At 49.4% G+C, this 20,761-nt stretch overlaps 1 protein-coding gene across 1 annotated transcript in view; it reads right to left on the bottom strand.

Annotated features, from left to right (window-relative positions):
- Window positions 1–2,507: 2,507 nt before the first annotated feature.
- Mbtps1 (membrane-bound transcription factor peptidase, site 1) overlaps window positions 2,508–20,761 on the bottom strand; it is a 50,326-nt gene continuing 32,072 nt past the window's right edge. Inside the window, exons 12-23 of the mRNA XM_005413228.2 lie at window positions 19,742–19,886; window positions 17,046–17,234; window positions 16,333–16,505; window positions 15,514–15,629; window positions 14,828–14,984; window positions 13,895–14,019; window positions 13,175–13,252; window positions 10,773–10,913; window positions 8,788–8,919; window positions 7,574–7,700; window positions 4,545–4,675; window positions 2,508–3,349 (exon numbers count right to left, since the gene is read on the bottom strand). Of these exons, the coding sequence (XP_005413285.1) occupies window positions 3,153–3,349; window positions 4,545–4,675; window positions 7,574–7,700; window positions 8,788–8,919; window positions 10,773–10,913; window positions 13,175–13,252; window positions 13,895–14,019; window positions 14,828–14,984; window positions 15,514–15,629; window positions 16,333–16,505; window positions 17,046–17,234; window positions 19,742–19,886 (1,711 nt within the window). The 3' untranslated portion in view covers window positions 2,508–3,152. The remainder of the gene's footprint in view (window positions 3,350–4,544; window positions 4,676–7,573; window positions 7,701–8,787; window positions 8,920–10,772; window positions 10,914–13,174; window positions 13,253–13,894; window positions 14,020–14,827; window positions 14,985–15,513; window positions 15,630–16,332; window positions 16,506–17,045; window positions 17,235–19,741; window positions 19,887–20,761) is intronic.

Below are 20,761 nucleotides of genomic sequence, written 5' to 3'. Positions count from 1 at the left end.
CCTCCTGCAATGCCTCTGCATCACCAGCTAATGCAACCAGTCTCCTCTATTAAGATCTACTTGGACAGTTTAAAAAATCAGGAATTGTGATATTTCGCTGGAAATGTCTGTTTAGTGTACATATGAGCAGGCAGCCTGCCCTCCAAGAAGTCCCGACTTCATTCTGCTCCTAAGCTGATCCAGGTCAAAGGGCCTCCTTGTTGGTTAGTGGGCTTCCTCCGCCCGCTGAGGGTTAGCAGAAACTACGGAGGCCTTTGGGGCTCAGGCCAGGCCAGCTCAGGGTTACCTAGGTGTTGCAGGCCTAGAGCACCGGGGGCCCAGTGCACCTTGGCCCATGCTGAGGCAGGTGCTTGGCAGGTGCCAGTGCGGTTGCTGCCAGGCAGGCTTCTGCAGGTCTGTCCTTGCGGGTGGTGTCCGGAGTGATGCAGCAGGGCACGTTCTTGTACACAAGTACAGCACAGGCAGTATGGGGCAGAGAAAGGCCTGACACGGCTGTAGGGACACGGGACAGGCTGAGGTGGGCCAGGGCACCCTGCCGAGTCACCACGCAGCACTGCGAAAGGCCCTGCAGTCAGGAGAGCGAGAACGGGGGAGCCCAGCAGCGCCCGTGGACCCCCAGGTGGATCTGTGGCTGAGGCTGGAAGACGATTCTCTTGTGGTTTCTAGAGATGCAGCAGTTCACTAGGACCGACAATGGACATCCATGATAGGGGCAAGAGCGGCCTTGCAAAGCAGGGCCACCGGGTGCACCCAGGGACAGAGTACGCTGCAGTGAGTAGAGACACGGCCCACTCTCAGACCATCCGCTGCCCTCCTCCTCACTCCTGTGACCCGTCTGGACCTGTGTGCGAGGGGTGCACCGGTGACCCAGCTGTCCCAGTGCTGAGGAGCCAAGAGTAAGAGGCCCACGCCTATGGAGGCCTGGGAGGGAGACGAGGGCCCCACAGCTAACTGCCCCTCGTTTGGACAGCAGAAGCCACACTCAGATCCATGGCCATCTGCTGACAATGAGCACTGTACCCAGTGACCGATGCTGATCCCCTCGGGGCAGTGATGACGGAATGAGAGCTTTCCAGGCTCTCGGGAACATACGAAGTCCTGCAGAAAACAGCAGCCACCAGTGCAGCCAGCGCTGTGCGGACCCATGGTACCTGCCAACAGTGCGGAGCCACAAGCACAAGGTGGCCCGACTGGTTCCCCCTCTCCCCTCCCGACTTCCTCCTGCTCGCGGCTGCCTCCCTGCCACACCCCTGCGCCCCTGCTCTCCCTGCGCGTGCCGCGGCAGCTGGCCCGCAGGCACACAGAACACACTTGTCAGGCAGGGACAAGACCGGAACAGGCCGCTTCGGATCAGGCAACCGTTTCTCGGACATGACCCAAGCAACCAAGGAAAACTAGCGGAACAAAATCCCCTCAAAAAACACCAAAGCTTTTATGTCTCAGAGGATACCATCAAGAAAGTGAGAAGGCAACCCAGAGAACGAGACAAAATACTTGCAAGTTTGCTAAGGGATTTTATCTGAAGTACAGTATGTAAAGAACTCTCACAACTTTAAGAATAAAGATGTAAATAATCCCATTAAAAGAGGGCAACACTTCTCTGAAGAAGATACACAAATGGTCAATGATACTCTTCAACAAACATCCACAAGGGAATTATGTGAGGCTGAGGGTGTCACAACTCTAACAAAATGACCAACGAACACACAAAAACAAGTTCTGTATCATTAGTCTTCAGGGAAATGCAAATCAAACCACAATGAGATGCCACTTCACCCTAACGGGGTGGCTTTAACTAGGAAAAGAGAAAATAACACGAGTTGGTGAGGGTGTGGACAAACTGGACCCTCCCTTGAAGGATCCAAGCTCTGGCAAGTGTGTGAAAGGATGCAGCCGCTTTGAAGCAAAGGTCAGCAGTTCCTCAGAAAGGTGACTCGGAATCATCCATCTCTCCTGGGCGAAAACGCACGCAGGAACCTCACGGCAGCTTGCTTCACAAGAGCTGGGAAGGGGACCATCCACCAGTGAAGGAGAAACAAACCGTGCTCCATCTGTACAGTGGGGCCGTGTTCAGCCAGGAGGAGGAAGCGAGCTCTGACACGCCACACCACGCCACGGATGAGCCCTGAAGACCTGATGTAAGGAGAAAGCAGCGGCGGCAAGAGCCCACGTACCGTGATCCCGCTGATGTCACATGCCCAGGGCAGGCCCGGCCACAGAGATCAGGACACTGGCCGCCAGGCGCTGGCGGGTGGGGAGAGAAGGGGGGCGGTCACGCTAACAGGTACAGGGGTGCTCTGGGGAGTCCTGAAAATGTTCTGGAATTAGGTGGGGAGTGATGAGGGCTGCGCAGTTCAGTGAATACACGAAAGCTCACTGAACTGTACACTTTTAAATGGAAATGTTTATATCCCATTAAAAAGAACAACCTAGCAGGCTAACTCAGAACTCACTCCATGTTGTCTCAGAAAAATGGGACAGGCAGAAGAAGAGCCACTACACAGCACTTTCCAGCTTCATAAGGTAATGCATATTTATTGAAAATTTTCTTCACCACCCATGGTGAAACCAAGACCCCAAATTACAAAACACAGTGGCAGTTGGTACTTATAAAAATAAAGCGAAGGTCTATGTTTCACAGATTTGTGCAAGTTTCTTCAGATCTCAGTCTGCCCTCTCATCACAAAGGAGACGACGGATCTGTGACTTTTCATGGTGGAATAGTACAAAACTGCATTCCATTGACAAAAAAAAATAGCTTTGCTTCCGAATAGCATAAGTCTTTAAAGTGACTTCTCCCAACAATAAATATAGAAAATAGCCTTTAACAAGCATATCTTAACTTGGTCAAGGTTGTTTCATTTATTTAAAAGTTCCTCCCTCGCTGGGCAGAGGCCAACAGCCTTCTAAGTTCTCCGAGTCTTTGGTGCACTCAGCTGCTGCATGACACTGCTCTGGGCTGAGCCCGAGTACCCCTCGCTGGGTCCCCGGCCACGACGGATTTCAAGATGTACTTCGGGCCTGGGCACGTCACAGGCGGAGGCCGCTGCAGAACCGACAGCCGGAGTCACAGCTGAAGACGGGGTTCTCCTGGGAAACCCTCGAGGGCTCTGCTTGCCCACCACAGTCATCCTCGAAGGCCACGGCGCGAGTCACACGGACGGGGTCTTGGGCAGGTGAGCCTGCTGCATGAGCTGTGGGCGCTTCACCCTGGGCTTCCTCCGCTTTGGCCTGCTCTTAGCCTTGTTGATTTGTACCACGAAGAAGGCCAGGACCACCATGGCTCCCAGAAAGGCGAAGACAGGGATGGTCTGGCCCACTTCCTGGTTGTAGCGGCCAGGCATGATCCCTGCGGGAGGACAGGGAACGGTCAACGGTGTCAGTGCCACCACTACGGCCTCTACACACCAGAAACTGCCAGAAACTGAAGGCCAGCTACTTTCACCACTCAGGCTTGCAGCAAAAGTGTCACTTTAAACCTTGGGCTCATTAACATCACTTTAAACCAGGCCAGCAACACAGTGTGGGTGAAAGGAGCCCATCGCATTCTCACTGGTGGGTGGGGTGGGGCTCCCTGCGGACACAGGCCCCACTCCTGTCACAGACAGCCTGCAACGGCAGCGTCGCAAGAGGCGTTTTGTTTTCCTGAAAGTAACAGGAGGTCAAGTCTCCATCTAGGGAGGGAGAGGGGCCTGACGCAGTCCCCTCAGCTCAGTGGCAGGAAGGAAGAGGTAGGTAGTGAGGGCCGTGCGCCATGTCCCTCTGGTGGACAGCCCTCCATGGATGTGGCATGTAGCTGAAAAGCCAAGTGGCCGTCAGAGGACCCTTGGCTGGAGTGCCAGGGTCTGTAACTGGGCCACACCAAGGATTTCTGAGCTCGCTGCTATCAGTGCTGCTATGAGTTACATGTGAGGCCCTCAGCAGTTCCCAGGCAGGGCTGCAGAGCGGGGGCAACCCTTCCTGCCATTACTGAAGTCCAGAGCAACCCGCCGGAGAGCTACGAGCTCTTGCGACACTGCAGTGCTGTCCCGCACAGAGGGGCTGCCCACACTCACTGGAGTCACTGAGCGCCAATCGTCTCAGCTGCAGGAGAAGAGCCTGGCCCAAGTAGCCAGCTCAGGCTGAAGGCAGTCTCTGCGACGGGGCGGGACATGTCACCCCAGGGCCACAGGCCAGCTTCACCAGGCGCCATCCCAGGCAGCTGGGGCAGAGAACTGGAAACCCTGGGAGTCAGCAAGGCCACTGCAAAACCCTCAGAGGACAGGCACCCCCTGGGGTTCATAATACGTGACTAAAAAATTTTCAGAGTGTGAAAGTTACTCCAGAAAACTTTCAAAGTATCACCTGGCTAATATAAAAGAAACTGAAATTTGAAAGTCTATGTAGAATTCTCCTAGAGAAATGAGGTCCTCATCTTGACCTGCTCTTGGCCTTGCTGACTGTATTACACAAAGCCAGAACCGCCACAGCCGTGACAGGAAGGGGCCATTCCTGAGGGGACAAATGGAACAATTTAGCACAATGACAAAGCTCCTGAGCCTCACCTCCAGGAATGTCCCAGGCGCTACTTTCTCCAGGGGATAAGGGTCTCACTTGAGGGCGATTGGATCGAAAGTTGGGTAACACCACTTTGTCCAGGTCGATGGAGAGCAACTTTTGATGTTTCCAAAGATTACTTCAGACAAATGGGATTAAAACAAAATAAAGATAAGCAATTGTACCAGCTTAGGGAGCTTAGAGATACCTAAGAAGTAGCAAGTGATCTAGAGGGCACCTTGAGGCATCTCCGTATCTAAGGCCTCACTGCCACTGTGGAGCAACCAGAGCAAAGAGCCGCCTCCAAGGCCAAGGCAGGAATGTCCAAGTCAAGTCCATGCTTCCAGAAGGGACCTATCCCACTGGGTTTGTAACAATGCCAATAGCGGTTCACTGCCAGAAACACTGCCAAGCAACCTGAGAGGACAGTTGGGTGCACGGAGGAGCTGAAGCCTGGTGAGCAACACGGGCTGGGACTGCAGGGCAGCACCAGGTCCTCTCTTTGAGGTGGCAGAGCAGTCGTTGCTGATTTCTGATAAGCACAAAGCAAAGCAGCAAAGGGGGGCAGGTGGGTGCCGGGAACCAGACATCATCACGTCCTCAGGAAGTCACTGTCTGGATGAGAACAGGACACACCCATGTAAAAAGTAGTACAGAGTGTGTACGAACCTGCAGAACTCACAGCTGCCCCGCCTGTGGAACCGGTGTGCCCTGTAGAAGCTACTAACCCTTAGGTCTGTGGTACCTGGTTGGGCCAATGTGATGAGAACTGCAGAACCCACAGCAACAGCAGCAGACAGCCTGGGAAGCCGCTGCGGTTAGAGCGAAGAGTGCAAGTGGAAACCCAAGGGGAAACATCTACAAGTAGAGGGGACCCTGTCTGTGCTGTTTATTTTTCGGGACACTGTAGACCTGTGCTCTTTGCCTTGGTCAAGGCAAACATGCCAGTCATATCAGCAGCAACCAGGGTGCAGCCCACGCCAGGTCGGTCTGTAGAGCCTGCTGGCAGGGAGGAGCAGTGGCCAAGGCTCCAGCTGACTGTGCCATGGGAAATGCCACTGGGGATTGTAACCAGGTCCATTTCGCATGCCCCAACTTCACAACGAGGGTGAATCGGCTGGAAAACTTAACTGACAAAGTTGGGTGATGCAAGCAAATGGCAGGTAAGCTTTTGACGCTGAAGCTACCTGTGCATGTGCCACGCCGTCCTCCGAGCAGTGCTGTCCACCTTAATTACTTGGTGACGGCACTTCCCGGTGGAGCAGTTGCGCTAACAGCACCCTCGTGCTGCCACCTGAGAATTTCACAGCACATGATGGAAAGACAGAGGGTCTGTCCAAGCAGGGGGTCCTTCTGGGGTGACACGCCCGCAGACAGTGACTCTAAGTAAGGACACCTGCCATCCAGTGAAAAACCAGAAAATCTGTAATTTAAAAACATAGAATTTTGCCCTCGGCATGGCCTGTAGCTATCTAAAGCTGGTCTCAAAATATTTTTTAGAGATTCAGAATATGCCTCTATCTAGGTCTCCAAGGACTGAGAATAATTTTCAACAAGATGTGAAATGTGAGATAAATGTGAAATGTGGCGGTGTATTAAGGAGAATTACTGAAAATGACAGGCAAAATCACATTTTGGGAGCAGTGCATTATGTACACCCTTGAGGGGTTCAGCTTTTGACAGGTCGTTTGACGCGGACATGGATTGCAAAGGGTGCTGTTATCTCTCTCAGTCTTGCACAACACTGTGGAGCATGATTTGTTCTCCGGAACGTTAGCTAACACTGACTGTCCTTTGGGGAGGAACTGCTGACCATGTCTGGAATTAGGTCTGCTCCGCACGCTAGGATAATAGTAGGTTATGAATAAACAGGATGCAAAAATGGAAATGTATCTAAAGCTTTAAATGATGGGATATTAACTGGAAGGGAAAAGTACTCAGTAATTAAAGGTTCACAAAGAAAACTGCTTCTGAGAAGACAATGTGATATCCACAACTTTCACAATATTAAGCGTATTCCAAATGAAGGCACATGGTCACCAAGTGGTGTGGCTGGTCCTTTCTGTCTGAGGGGAACAATAAAGCCAAGAATACTTCAATGTCGTCCATTGGCATCCTCCTCCCCGTCACAGCGTGGATGGTTGCTATCTGTCCACGGCCAGGCTAGGCCTGTCCATCACTCACCCAAGCACAATGGCAGCCTCAAGGGCAGGGAAAGAAGGCAGGCGACCTCTCCAGAGGGTACCGGTGGCTAGGTGTGTGCAGGGGTGCCAGACAGTGAAGGCCAGGAGATGAGCCAGTAGGTCCTGGGACACCCGGCCCCTGCTTTACCACGCCAGGAGAAGCCCCCATTCACCTCACACTGCCTTGCTCGAGAGAAAAAAGCAGGTGAGTTCAGACAACTGACTTGGCGTGGCTGAAGAAAGCAGCAACAGCAGTAACTCAAGATTTGGCAACTGAAGGAGAATGATGCAAATCAAGAGACTGGCTTAGACGCGAGACAGAGAAAGGCACGCATTGTGGCACTCCATGCACATATGCAATGACTGGGGGACCAAGTCAGAGCTCCCTAAGACTGAGGCACTTCACCAGCCACATAACCAGACAGGAGGCGAATGTACGTTCTTCCTGGCCGGACTGCCGCAGCAGAATCCACACCTACCCAGAGCAGCCTCTGCCCTGGGGGTGGCACAGGGCCCTATCTGTATCTTATAACCGACACCCTGGATTGTGGCATAACTGTGCACAGCACCCCTCAGCTCCCCAGCACAGAGCTGGCTGCTGCTCAGTGGCAGCACAGCTGGACCACAGCTTTCAAATATGGGCTAAATGAACACGAAGCTGATGCTCCCAGCACTCACTCCTTTATGCAGGATGCCACCAAAGAGCATATTTCTAAAGGTCACAATGGGGGTTCAAGCTAGAAGATTTGATTATTCAATGATAATAACACCAATAAAATTCCATTTTCTCCTATTAAAGAAGAGGATGAGTCATAAGCCCTGGGGAAGAAGAGGGAGTGCAGTCAGACACTGACCTGGGCGCCGTCTCATTCAAAGGCTGTGGCTTGGCCCAAGACAGGTGCGGACAGGCGGGCAGAGGCCGCGGCTTCGGGGCTCCCAAGTGGGCCTCAAGAACCTTGGAGTACCGATGCAGATGGTTCCCTGTGGAGAGCAGCAAGTCAACAAGAAAGCAAACCATCACTGCGAGGAGCATACAGGGAGGAGACGTGGCTTCTCACCTGTCTGCGCTTCCTGCTGAACCCCCTGTGCCTTGCAGCTGCCCACAGGCTTCGGGCCCACGCTTCGAGTGCCGCCCAGACGGCACGTGTCCCCCACTGCATCGGGAGTGTGGGGAACCCCGCACTGTTCCCTTGAGACTGGCCACCTGTGTACACGGCACTGGGCAGCCAACCCTGCTGACCATCACCACACACAAGGCCACCTTCAAGGAGCCTATAGATGTGGTCACGAAAATATCTTTTTCTTCCGAAATATTTAATTCTCCGCATTTCTAACGTTCCCTACTTACTCAGATCTGCTCCATCCCGTACTATAATCACTAGCTACATGTTGCTACTGAGCAGTGACACACACTCGGTGTCACATGTCTAGATGGTATTTTGGATGTACTGTGCTAAAAAGTACATTATTAAAATGAATTTCCCCTCTCCTCTTTTTACTTTTTTAAGGTTTGGAGATCTTAAAAGTTTGGTGGAAGGTTTTAAATGACATCATACTCCTTTCTAGGGACAGTGCTTAGAGGACTGGAACGCTGGGGGCAGGGTGGGTATGCGGCCCGTCCTGCCATATAGAGTGGGAGGCCCCAGAACACCAGCACAGGCCTGAGGTCCAGCTTCCAGTTCTACTGCCCACCTGCCTTTGACCCGGGCAGTTCTTTAGCTCCCATGAGCCCCATTTCTTCATCTGTAAACTGAAGTACTAGTATCTACTTTCAAAGGATTAGTGGGAGGTGTTGGTGAGCTAATCCTTATGAAGCACCCCCAGCCCAGTGCCTGGTACCAAGTGAGTGCCCAAGTGTCTTGGCAGTTGACCCTGAAGACCCTAAGGCAGGGGTCTCACCTGTAAGGAGGCAGGGAGCATGGACGAGGGCTGGCACACAGTCCCTGAGTGTCCACCCACCCTGGGAGCAGGAGGCGGGACCCTGCTGGCTTTGCACCAGCAGCTGTTAAGAAGTGCCATTGGTGACACTCCCTAATCCACGTCCTGAAGCAGCGCTGAGGCCACTCACCTTCCATCCTCTCAGGGGCAGCCAAGCCCACTCCGCTGGGAGGGCGGTGCCGGTTCCCCGAGTGGCTGAGGCTAGGTGGGGTGACCCCGTACGAGGTGTACTGAAGGAGCGCGTCCAGAAGCCAAAAGCAGTCTGTGGGGCAACAGGCATGCTGTTTAGGAATCCGGTTTTTAAAAAGGAATCTCTACAGCAAAGTAAAAGAATGCTAGCTTGCTAAAAGACAGGCAGACACGCATCTAGGACTCAGAAGAGAGGTCAGACTGACAGTGGCTCACCCCAGGCCCCCTATTCTTGTGGGAGCCAACTCTCCACAGCTGGCACTGCAGCCCACCCAGGCCAGCGTGCACACGCAGCAGCAGCCAGCAGGGGATGCACGCCCGGTGCCCAGGGCTCCAGGCAGGGCCGTGCCGCGGTCACTGGGCTGGGCCAAGTGCTCCGGGCCCGTCCCAGACCAGCACAGGGTGGGGCTCAGAAACCATGCGGCACCTACTAAGGCAAGAACAGTCTGGAGAACACCAAGGAAAAGGGGGCAGAACACGGCACAGCAGCAACTCAGCTTCGCCGCCGTCCCGAGGTGCTCCTGGGGGCGGGAAGTGGGCTCCCACCATGACACACACCACAGAGACATAGCTCCAGGTCCACGTATGGCCGAGTCCTGGGCTGGGCTTTGCGTCAGGGGGTCTCCGCCAGAGTGGCTGATTCTTCTCTGGGGATATCTTGGGGCTGAGGCCCCGCACTGGCCACAGCCCCCACTGACAGCCCCGGACAGGCCCTTGCCGTACCAAGCGGGAACTCTGCCTCCACCCTGCTCTCCTCAGCCCGCCTGCTCAGCCCATCAGCACCGCCTTCGACGACGTGAGCGTCAGGAGAGGAACACGCTGCCAAGTGCCTTTCTCTCTCAAAAGAGCACTCTGGTGAAGTGCACGAAGGCCCTGAAAGATCCTAAAAGCTGCTGTTTCAAATTTAAAGATGAGGACAGTCTCTGAGGTATTTAAAATTTTAATAAAGACTCTTACCAGATCTTAGATCTTAAAAGACAATCTCTGTGGAAATAAAACACTAATCTTTGAACTGCGACTTTAACCCTCATTTTTGATTTTAAAAAGGCCGAGCATATTCTCAGGATTTATATAAATGCCTGGAGTTTAGTCAACCGAACCTTCAAGTCAGAGAGGAGCGCACCACTCAGCCCTCCTCACCCCGCCAGGCCTGGTTCCCACCTAGTTCGCTGTCCAAGGACGCTGGGCCCCTACGCCAGCTCCCCACCCAGCCCTCTCCAGCAGCCCCTCAAAGTCAGGTTTCAGTTCTGGTTTTGTCACCATCTCACCAGATAAACACACATGACACTTTCACCTATTTCCTCCTTCAGAAAAATCAGGAAATTAAACAGTCTGTGTCTAAGCCCCAATCCCCACATTTGGAAGCTGCACCAAAGAGGCTGAAAACAAGCAGAAAGAAGAGCTCTAGACTTCACTGCCCTTTGCTCCCTTTCACCCCTCAATATGTAACAGAAGAGCCTCACTGCTAAAGGCTCTCAAAAGCCCAGTCTTGCAGGTCTTGGGTGACAGCGAGGGGAAGGGCCTCCAGGCAGCATGGCCTGAAGGCTGGGTGAGACCAGAACAGGGTGCATGCGTGCCTGCATGTCACTGCATCCCTGATGCACAAAACTCAGCAGGGGGTCCAGGAAAGGTAGAACCTGGGTCACTTGGGTCAAAGGGCACTCAGTGTGGTAACACTGGCCCACTGGCTCTGGGGCTAGAACATGGAGAAAGGCACTGCAGCTTGCAAAGATAGGCTTATTTTGCTTATTAAATGCTATCAAGATATTCCTAGCACCAAAGCCACTGGAACTTTCTAAGCTTTCCCGGGCTCGCATGAGCACGGTATCTGTTTACTCACCAGCATTTCATCACTGCTTTTCGGGCACAAAGGGAAGAAGGGATTTGTGAGCCCTATCTGCTAAATCCCGTTTGCTTTTCTCATACCTTTCTGTCGGTGACTGTCATCCAAGCAATTGGAGTCTCCATACAGCACAATCCGGCCTCCACCCTCAGCTGGAATCTGATAAAGGCCCAAAATGGGGACATTTTCAACAACCGCTGTCTCCTGCTTTAACACCTCCAATCCTGAAACAACACAATGCAGCAATGAGCCTGTGGGTTGAGGAATATTTCTGAGTTGCCATTTGAGATTTAATCCAAGGGACCGTGAAAAAAAAAAAGCAAAAATCTAATAGTATTCAGTCGAAACACTGCAAACCTTTAGAGCAGAAAAGCCTTAAATATCATTAATTTTGGTTTTAGTAGAATTCACTTTTGTGTGTACTCCTATATCTATTCTTTCATTTTCACTTTAAACAGTAGCACATAATATTTACAATCCTAAATGTGTCACTTCTTCCTTTTCATCCTAAAACACAAACTTCTGTCCTTTCTTTTATGCCGAGAGGCCTATTTTTGGACCTTTTCTACAATGACAGCCAGCTAGTAGTTCTTGCTAAACTGAGGTGTCCATGATTGTTACACAGACTGACACCAGAGATTTTGTGTTTTATTGTTCAATGGGAATACAAATGTAACTGATTTTTAAAATGTATATCCACACTACTTTCAATTTAGACTTGAGTACATTAATTTTATAAATATGAACTTTCAATGGCAGAACCTTCTTAGTCTTACCTTTGTCCTAACAGATGACAATATCTAAAATGTTTAATGAATCAAAAAGTAAAAAAAATATATGAATGTCACAGGCAGCAGCTGTCCACACAGAATCCCAGAATAATTACCCTTAAAGCAAATGCTTTCCTTAGTGCTGGCAAATGGGGCTCAGCTTCATCAGAAAGCAGACTTTGCTGTGTCAGTAACATCTAAAATGTCTGTAGCTACATAAGTGTACTACTGCTACCTGCTGTGTATCATTTCACTAGGAGCGAAAGGAAGAAAAAGCGCGATATTCTTTAGAGGGAAGAAGACCGAGCAGGGAAGGTGAGTGCCGTGTTGTCATTTGGCCTCGTGGCTTGAAGTGGGTTTTGTTTCTGACACTACGTCTTTTCTGATCCAGCACAACCTGAGTTTTCAAAGTTCTACTTTGCACCCAAGTGATTATTCATCTTAAAACCAAGGCAATTGATTTTTTACCTTCAGACTACACCAGACAGACAAAATAAAATATGTATCCCGTGTCTACTTTAGATCCCCTGCTACCACCACCAGAACAATGAGCTGCAGGAGGGCAGCGAGCCAGGAGACCACATTTTTAACCCCTGCTGCACGGAACACCAGAAGTGAGGCTGCCTGTGAGAACTGCTTTTAGACAGAATTCTCAAACCTCGGGGGACTGTGCCAAGGGCTGGAAGACAAGATCACAATGTGCATGAAGTTAAAACAGGAACTACAGACCTGCTCACTGACTGACCCTGCTTGATAAAAGAGGAGGAAAACGCTTCCAGGTAATATAAATAGAAGTTCTACCTTCTAACTGCAAATAAATTAGCTGAGAAATACTAAAGCTCCACATTTTCAACTAATAAAACTGTCCCTCTCAATCACAGAAAATAGCAATCTTACAGTATCAGAGGCTTGTCACTTGCAAACACACAGCATCACCTTGCATGTTTCCACAGCCTCGCTGTGTCTGTCAGAGAGGAGGGGGCCCAGGGCTCAGAATGCCAGCACTCGAGCAAAGGCAGAGGAAGGACGTCCTGGGCTCCTCTGCACTGCTGCCCTGCCCGGCTTTCAGAGGCAGAGGCGCCCGTCCTGCCCCCTGCCCACCAGGGGGCTCTGTGCACTCAGGGCTGTCACAGACACCCACTGATGTCCGCCTATAGATGAAGCAAAGCTGAACAGAACACATCTTCAGAACTTTAGCGGCCACTCTATAATTAGCGCCTTTTATCTTTACACAGCAAAGAACTTCAGAACAGTCAAAAATTTCCTACGGTCATCTGACAATGGGAAGCAGAGCAGTTCATACGTACAAACAAACACTTGTGCCCGGCTATTCCACTTCATTTGTAGTGGTCACTAGACACACACAGTGCAGTTGTCAGGAGTCTGTGTTGGCCGCTTCCGCCTCCACTAAGCCCGCTGAAGCTGTGCTAAGGCAGGCACCGTACAGCAATGCAGTGAGTTTTACAAGGGACCAGAACTGACTGGATTCCAGGGCTGGGGTGGGGTCAGGAGGGAGGTGGCAGTGGATGCGCAATTTGTGCATACACTAAAAACCACTGGATTGGGTATGTTAGGGGGGCGGGCGTTACAGAGTGTGAGTTCTATGCAATAAAGCTATTATCAAAAGAAGCCAAGAAACGGAGAGGAGCGAGGGAGAGGGGTGAGGAAGAGAAAGAGAAAAAGGAACTAAAGAGCCTATGAGCACTGCACTTTACCTTGGTCCTTGAAAGTCTGTGTTATCACAATGCCATCTTCTGGAAATTTAGCGATGCTGCATCCTGATGCATAGTACACTGGAAAACAGTTGGTCAAAGTTACAGAAACAAGGAATGCTTCGATCAACAGCTACCCAATTTACCCAAAACACGTTCTATAGACAGCGTGTGTTTTTAAAGATTGTTTTTAATCTTAAGACAAAAGCTGCTATTGCCTTATCACACTTAAACTACAAATAAATGCCTCAAAATTCAGGTAAAAAATACTATTAGCATATGTATTCTGAACAGATTTTCTAAGTCAGAGAACCCAAAGACTCACAACAACCTGTCAGGACTTGCAAAACCGGAAACCCCAATGTTCAAGACATTGTTCTAGAGATCAGAATCAAAAATTTATCTGTGGGGAAACTTAAATGGGCCATGTACAAACAAAATTTTATAAATAACCAGGAACCTAGGGCTATTTCCCATTTGAGAAGATACAGCTGAGAAAGACCCTACTGGTGGCACTGAAATTAGAATGCTTATATAAAATATTTTCATTGTAAAATCCAAGTCAAAGCTTGAATGGCTGATGGTGTTACAGAAGCACTTTTGGGAGTGCTGACTCAGCCCCAGCCAGCTTACGAAGGAAAACATCATCTCCCGAATCCTGTGCCTCAGCGTGTGCTCCTCCGCCCCAGCAGCAGCACCCTCTGACACAAGACCGAGCCTTACTGTCGTGGTTCGCCAGGGCAAACTCCCCTTCATACAGCCCATCACTGAACCCCATGTTCCACACAGACAGCAGCTCGTTCAGAGCTGGGACGTTGGCTCCTCCAGTATCTGGCATCCACCACTGCCTGTGAAGGGAGTAACAGTACACAGAGGGCAAGAATCAAAACACTGTCACGTGGAGAGTCTTAGGCAGAAGGACCACAGGTTCAAGACCAGCCCAGGCAACTGAGTGAGTGCTTGTCTCAAAATGGGGATGTTCAATCCCCAGTACCACAAAAAAATCCCAAACCAAACCAAAAAAACCCCTGGTATATACTTCATCTTTCCATGACAGAACTAAATGTCTCCTGCCACAATCCTGCAAACATAATTGCTTTAGTCAACGTGCAGAACACGTTATGGCTTCATTTTATGAACCAAAACTCTACTTCATTGGAATGTATCACATATAACTGCTTAGCCCAGACCTAGCCAAAATCAATGAAGCAAAAGAAATGAGAAAGCAGCTTACAAAAGTTCAAGCCACAGACTCCAAAGAGAAAAATTCAAAGTATAAGGATGATGTATTTGCAATATGCTAAGAACCCTTGATCAAGAATAACTAGAAGTTCTCTATAAATAATAGCTCCCTTGGTGCACTTAAAGTTGCATATATTCAGTAATAAAGAAATGGGAAGCCGGAAAAAAAACGAAACAAAACTATATCCCTGTATCTAAGATAGATAAAGACAATGGGCTGCTAAATTATCACTTCAGATCAACCAACATCTTACTTTATGAGCAACTTTGTCCTGTATGTACAAAGGGCTTTTCCTCTCCTGCTCTGTTGCCTAGAAAAATCAGTGCCAGGCTGGAGAGTCATAAAAATACTTGCGAGGGCAAATGTAACTCCTCCAAAGCCATGCTTTTAGCCGAACGCCAACTCCTACATACCTTGTGTTTTCATCATAAAACTTCACTTTTCTCATAACGGAAGTGTTGTACCAGTCACTAAAGATGACAAGAGAAAGGCCATTGTCCACGTCCCTCCTCAACTTGGCGATCTCCTCAGGGAAGTACTCCTCCTCGCTGTCCACCATTAGCAAGGTTCCTGCAGGACAAAGTGCCCACATCAGAACTACGGCCTCTGAGTGACAGGATGTCACTGTTTCAGAAACACATTATTTTACTGGGATCCACACCTCAAATTACTGGCTTCTGTCATTTGGTTTGTGCCATCCTGTACCACCTCCACCACAGGAGAGGCTGAAAAGTGAAGAATCAGAGCCCAACAATATACAGGGAACAGCTAAGTGTGGTTTTGGTTTTCACTTATCCTCAATGTAAGATTTTTCACATATTTAAGGAGCAAAATGCAATTCTAGAGACTCTTTTAATTAAAGACTATAAATGTTCCTATTCCCTATCGATCTGACACATCTGTATTTAAACTGTTACAACCCTAACCTGCAACTGGCATGCAGGTCATTGAGTTTGTTCACATATCCAGCAGGAACTGGGGACCACGCTGAGGCTCCCCTTATTGGCTTATCGCTGAAAGCTGTGGTTCGCCCTCAAACATTTCATACACATTTTACTCAGGCTGGAAGAACATCTGCCAGCATACCACCTCTGCTCACCGTACTGCGTGGCATCAAAGCAAGTGAAGGGAGAGCCGAGGACCTCCACAAAGTAGCCCATGCTTCTCAGATGCTGGTACATGTCCCTGAAGTTTGTATGGATATGGTCACCATTCCTGAAAAGTAATAAGCCGTGGCACTAACTAAAATGCCCCATCCTCACTCCCAACAAAGGCCTGCCTGGTCACCTCTGAAGGAACATGGTGCCTAACCCAGTGGAGGACGACATAAATGAGCCTGGCTTCCGGGGCAAGACTCAGCCCAGCGGCCCTGTATGAGACAGCAGCTGGCCAGGGCCACGTGAGGGCCGGGGAAGGAAGCGGCGCCATCCCAGGAGGGTCAGGCAGCTCACCCCAGGGGGTTTGGCCATGTGAACAAGTCTGAGAGAGGCAGTCAATAGAAGGTGGAGGAAATCATAATGGTATTTGTACTTTCACGCCCAGGCTCCCCTTTATTGGCCTATCACTGAAAACTGTGGCTTACTTTCAAACATGAATTGAAATGAAATTTAGGGGAACAAGAACAACAGCGTGAGACCCACCAGGAGGCTAAGAAGGAATGCGTGGCCTCAGCTGGGGGCGGAGCAGAAGGCCACACAGGGAACGGTCGGAGACAGCTTCACAGTGCGATGGGCCCGATGTGCTGGCGCACACAACGGGAGCAGTCTGGGAAAGAGCGAGGTTCTTACTGCACACTTAACTACACTCACGAGCGCCTCACAGGAGGGGGCTGGTGAGGGCTCCAAAGGCGGCAGAACACAGGCCTCAGCCCCAAGTGGAAGGACAGGGTGAAGAGCAGCTGAGCGCGGGAGCTATTTACCAGTCCAGAGGGTCGTTCTTCATCCTTAAGTTGTCCCTGGGGAAGTAGCCAGGAGGGTAGCGGAGGTTGTGGTACTGATCCCAGAGGACCCTCTTGCTCCGAGGCGGGGTAGGAATTATTTTCACCTTAACTGGAAGCTTTACTGTTGACGTCTGTTCTGCACCATTTTTTGACTTAAAAAAAAACAAAAACAAAAAAACCCAGAAACTTGAAATGTTCCCTTTTTTAGAAAAAAACCCTTCAAGTCTTCAGGTTCAAAGAGGTGATTTCTATTTACCAATTTAACCCCCAAAAATCAGAACTTGTATATGCGTGTGTATGACTGAATGTGCCACAACTAATTCCATTCAAACTCTTAAGAGTTGAAGACAAAATTTAAGGCACTTTGTTCCAAAAAACAAGAGCTACACAGGATGATCCTACATTTCCATTTAGAGAAGGCCATTTCCAGTGCCTTCACTCTGAGCTCGAAACCTTGCCACGAAGCTCATCCTGGTGCCACACCAAGAACAACAGCCAGTCCCGTCTGCAGAACGGGCAGTGGGCTCTGCTGCTCAGAGACCCTGGGTCATTGCTCATGCCCACAAGGCTCACCCTGTCTGTCCACGGCACTGTAAACTGTAAAGATCTCAGCACTAAGGCTGCCCCTCCCGCCCTTCCTGACAGGGACAGGAAAAGGTGAAGAGAAACAAGCCACTTCTGGCACTGCTTACTTCCATCTCCGCTGGGGAAGCCACCGTGATCATGACATGGCCCTGGGCAATGCCCTCCCAGGAAGCTGCCTTCTTGGTCACAGAAATGGAGATGGCCAGGTAGCCTGACCAAGGCCATAACACCGAGGAGTAAGAGAAAGCGACTTCAATGTTGTCTCCATTCTGTGGCAGATAGGGCTGCCAGTCAGGCTGCAGGAGAAATAAACCAGGCCAGGCTTAAGCGAAGGCACAGAGCAGGCACACTCAGAACCAGGTAAAGCTCAGTTCCTCCACCACCCACATCAGCTCTTAAAAAATTCTGTACTTCATTACACTGGCGAAGATGAAATGTATATGCACAGATTCTAAGTAGACTAGAGGTCACTGTTTTAGGCTCCAATTTCATAAGACCTCCTCCATATAAAGAAAAGGGTACACATGCCAAGTTCTTTGATGAGAATTCTGATTAGAGAACGTGTATGAGCCAGGCATGGTAATACGTGCCTGTAAGCCCAGCACTCAGAAGGCTGAGGCAGGAGGATCGCTGTGAGTTCGAAGGCAGACTAGGCTACACAGTGAATTCAAGGACAGCCTGAATTACAGAGTGAAACCCTGTTTCAAAAAGGAGGGAAAAAAGAGCTTATATAAATGAAATCTCTTGATCTGAGGTTAGATGCCTGCTAGTTGCATACTGAATCACATTCATTGAAAGGCCATGAACATCAATTTCCCCCAATCAAAACCTGCAGTTAGTGAGGGGCCGCTGCATGCAGGTGGGCCTGGCTGTGGTGTGACTGCCCTTGCTGTCCTTCTGCGACCAGAGGAAGGCAGAGAGCAAGGGGACCGTCAGGCAGAAACACACACTTGCGCTTATACTTAGCCATTATTTCAAATGACCCTGAACTACTCACTTCCCGCAAAAGCCACAGTAAGGGTATACTCCCCAAGTGAGTCAGTGTATTAAAAAATCTGGGAAAGAAAAATATTTGTAGGGTACAACATCACAGAGTGGGAAGGACACGGTTTTTAATGAATGCTCTCAGGGCTACTGGTTAGAAACAGGTTAACTTTCATCCATCTCTTATGCCACACAGCAAACTGACACAGGTGAGAAAATTCAGATTTAACAGGAAAATTAGTGGCAATTTAAAACTGAGATAGTATGAGCTCTGCAGGGATACGTTTCTACTCTTCACAACAATAGAACAAATCACAAAAGAAAAATTTCCAACTACATCAAAAAGTAAAATTTTACAGAAAGATAAATATGGAACAAAGAGAACAATAACCTGGCGGGAACTTTCTTAATAAAATATATCAGTGGCTATGACACTGTTAGTACCAATGGAGAAAAATCTCAACCCCAGTATAAAAGTGGGCCAACAAAAAGAAAGGGTAACTCAAACAGGAAATACAGTCAGTGAACTCAGATGGAGAGGTCCACCTCACAACTGAAAGTGCCATTAAACAAGGTGCTCACCTTAACCCTCTAAATGAGAAGTCAAAAGATGCACCACCCACAAAAGCCAAGGGCCTGCTCCAACAGTGCAGTAATACTCAGCCGTCAAAAGGGGCAAAGCACTGATCCACAGTGAACCTTGAAACCTGAGGGCCAGCGAGAGGCCAGTCACAAGACAAACGCCACGAGTCCATCTACATGAAGTGTGCAGAGCAGACAAACTCAGACACAGAAAGCAGGCTGGTGGCTGCCGGGCCTGAGGGGAGAGGATGGAGAGTGACTGCTACAACGGGTACAAGATTTCTTTAAGGGGTGATGGGAATGTTTTGAAATGAGATGTTGTAAATACGGGAAAAACCACTGAATCAAACCATTTAAAAGGTTAAGTTTCATGGTATATAAATTTTATGTCCAGTTTTTGAAAAAACCTCATGAAACAACAGAGTAAAAAAGATGTAGCACTGACTCAGATGTGTCAGAGAGAGGTGCGCTCGAAACACCACCAGCTGCTATCTAAGCTGATGTACTCTCTTGGAAAGAATTTGTATGTGCCAACAACCCTAATAATGTTCATACTCTCTGATTCAGGGTTCCAAATCAGGGAGTTTATGGTAAGGAAATGATTCAGAAGAAAAGAAAAGCATACACTCAAATATAGTGAAATGTTCAGAGTTGAAAGCCATCTAATTGCTCAAGCAAGGGAAAACAGTAAATAAATTATATCAACTCAGTATCATGTTTAAAAAACGTTAAAAGTACACTGGTGCCTTTCTAAAGGTTTAGACCATAATGAGAACTGAAAAAGTAAATTTATACCTATCACACAAGGATAACAAAAAGTATGTATTTCAGGTAAGGGACTGGTAAATATTTTTTAAATAGTGCTGGGGCTGGAAGTGAGTTTTTCCACTCTTTTTCCCCTTACTGTTGTGATAATGCCTACAAACTAAGTCATCAAAAAATTATAAAAGCAAAGTTCAAAAGAACGATCATACCTTGTAAACACAGAAGCCCACTCACACTTATCAAGGAACAAAATACGAAGAATCAAAAGTACTTTGTCATAAAAAAGTGAAACTGGTTTCCCTAACTCATGCCCTGTACAAGGACTTAGGGCATGGCAAACCACCACCTGCAGCGGCTCTGTGACCCTAGACAGATGAGAAGCATTTTTCCTTTCTTAGCTTCTGCAGAGATAACTAAAGCACAAAGGTCTGGGCCATATCTAAGTCATCAACAAGTCAGAGAGAGGTTTCACCTTATCTACAATTCGTCCTGTAACTCCCATGCCGTTGAGGATGGTGACATTGACGATTGTTGGCATTCCTCCATAGTAGATGGGCTGGGAGCAGTAGGGCCACATGTACGGACACTCGGTCAGGTCGATGTAGCTGGGGCTCAGACTGAAACAAGAAATGCAGTGTTAGAGGGAACCCCTCAGAGAACGACAGGAACAGCACAGTGAGCAGGAAGCAGTCAGTGCACTTCAGAAGGGCCTGTTTGCCCAGCTGCCCGGCTGGCATCTGGGAACTGAGATGTTCTGGGAAGGCCCTGTGCCCGTCCGCTAGACTGTTGTTACAAAGAGCACAGTGCACAGGGAGACGCTTGCCTCCTGCAGGTCTAGAGCTTTAGTAGTTATGATCAGTGGACATGTTTTTTTGTTTTTTTTTTTGGTACCAAGAATCGAACTCAGGACTTTACACTTGCCAGGCAGGCGCATGTGCCACTGAGCTATATCCCCAGCCCCAGTGGACAGTACATGTATAACCCACCAGCCTTGATGGAAACCTCAGGCTCAAGACGCGGGGAGGGGGCTTCCCTGGGCAGGGACACACAGACTCATGCAGCTTGCTACTGGGGAGGGGCCAGCTCTGAGACCCTGCCTGGAGGGCACTAAGGGAAGCCTAAGCCTGGATTTCCCCACACTCCCTGCTCCTAAGTGTCCTTTTCCTTTACATGCCTGCGCTGCATCCTCACTGTGCCGCTGCAATGCACGACCACACCCTCATTTTAGCCGAGTCCTGAGTCCCTCTAGGAAAGCACTGAGCCTGTACTGGTCCTGGGATCCAGACAGAAGTGGCGCAGAGGAGCAGACACAGTGCTCCCATGTTTTTGTTTGTATCACAGTTCTCTTCATTTGAGATGAATCTGTGCTGGTTAATATCGCTCCTAGCAGCTCCACTGTCAGCTGGAAGACATGTGGGAGGTGAGTGCTTTGACAAGATGGGCCCCAATAAGACCTTCAGCAGAAAGTCAGGCGCCTGTGAAACTGGCTGTG

This window comes from Chinchilla lanigera, unplaced genomic scaffold (genome assembly GCF_000276665.1).
Source record: "Chinchilla lanigera isolate Chin_1 unplaced genomic scaffold, ChiLan1.0 scaffold00163, whole genome shotgun sequence".
Classification (NCBI taxonomy): Eukaryota; Metazoa; Chordata; class Mammalia; order Rodentia; family Chinchillidae; genus Chinchilla; species Chinchilla lanigera.
The sequence above is the reverse complement of the archived record's forward strand: the minus strand, read 5'-3'. Positions and strand labels throughout refer to the sequence as shown.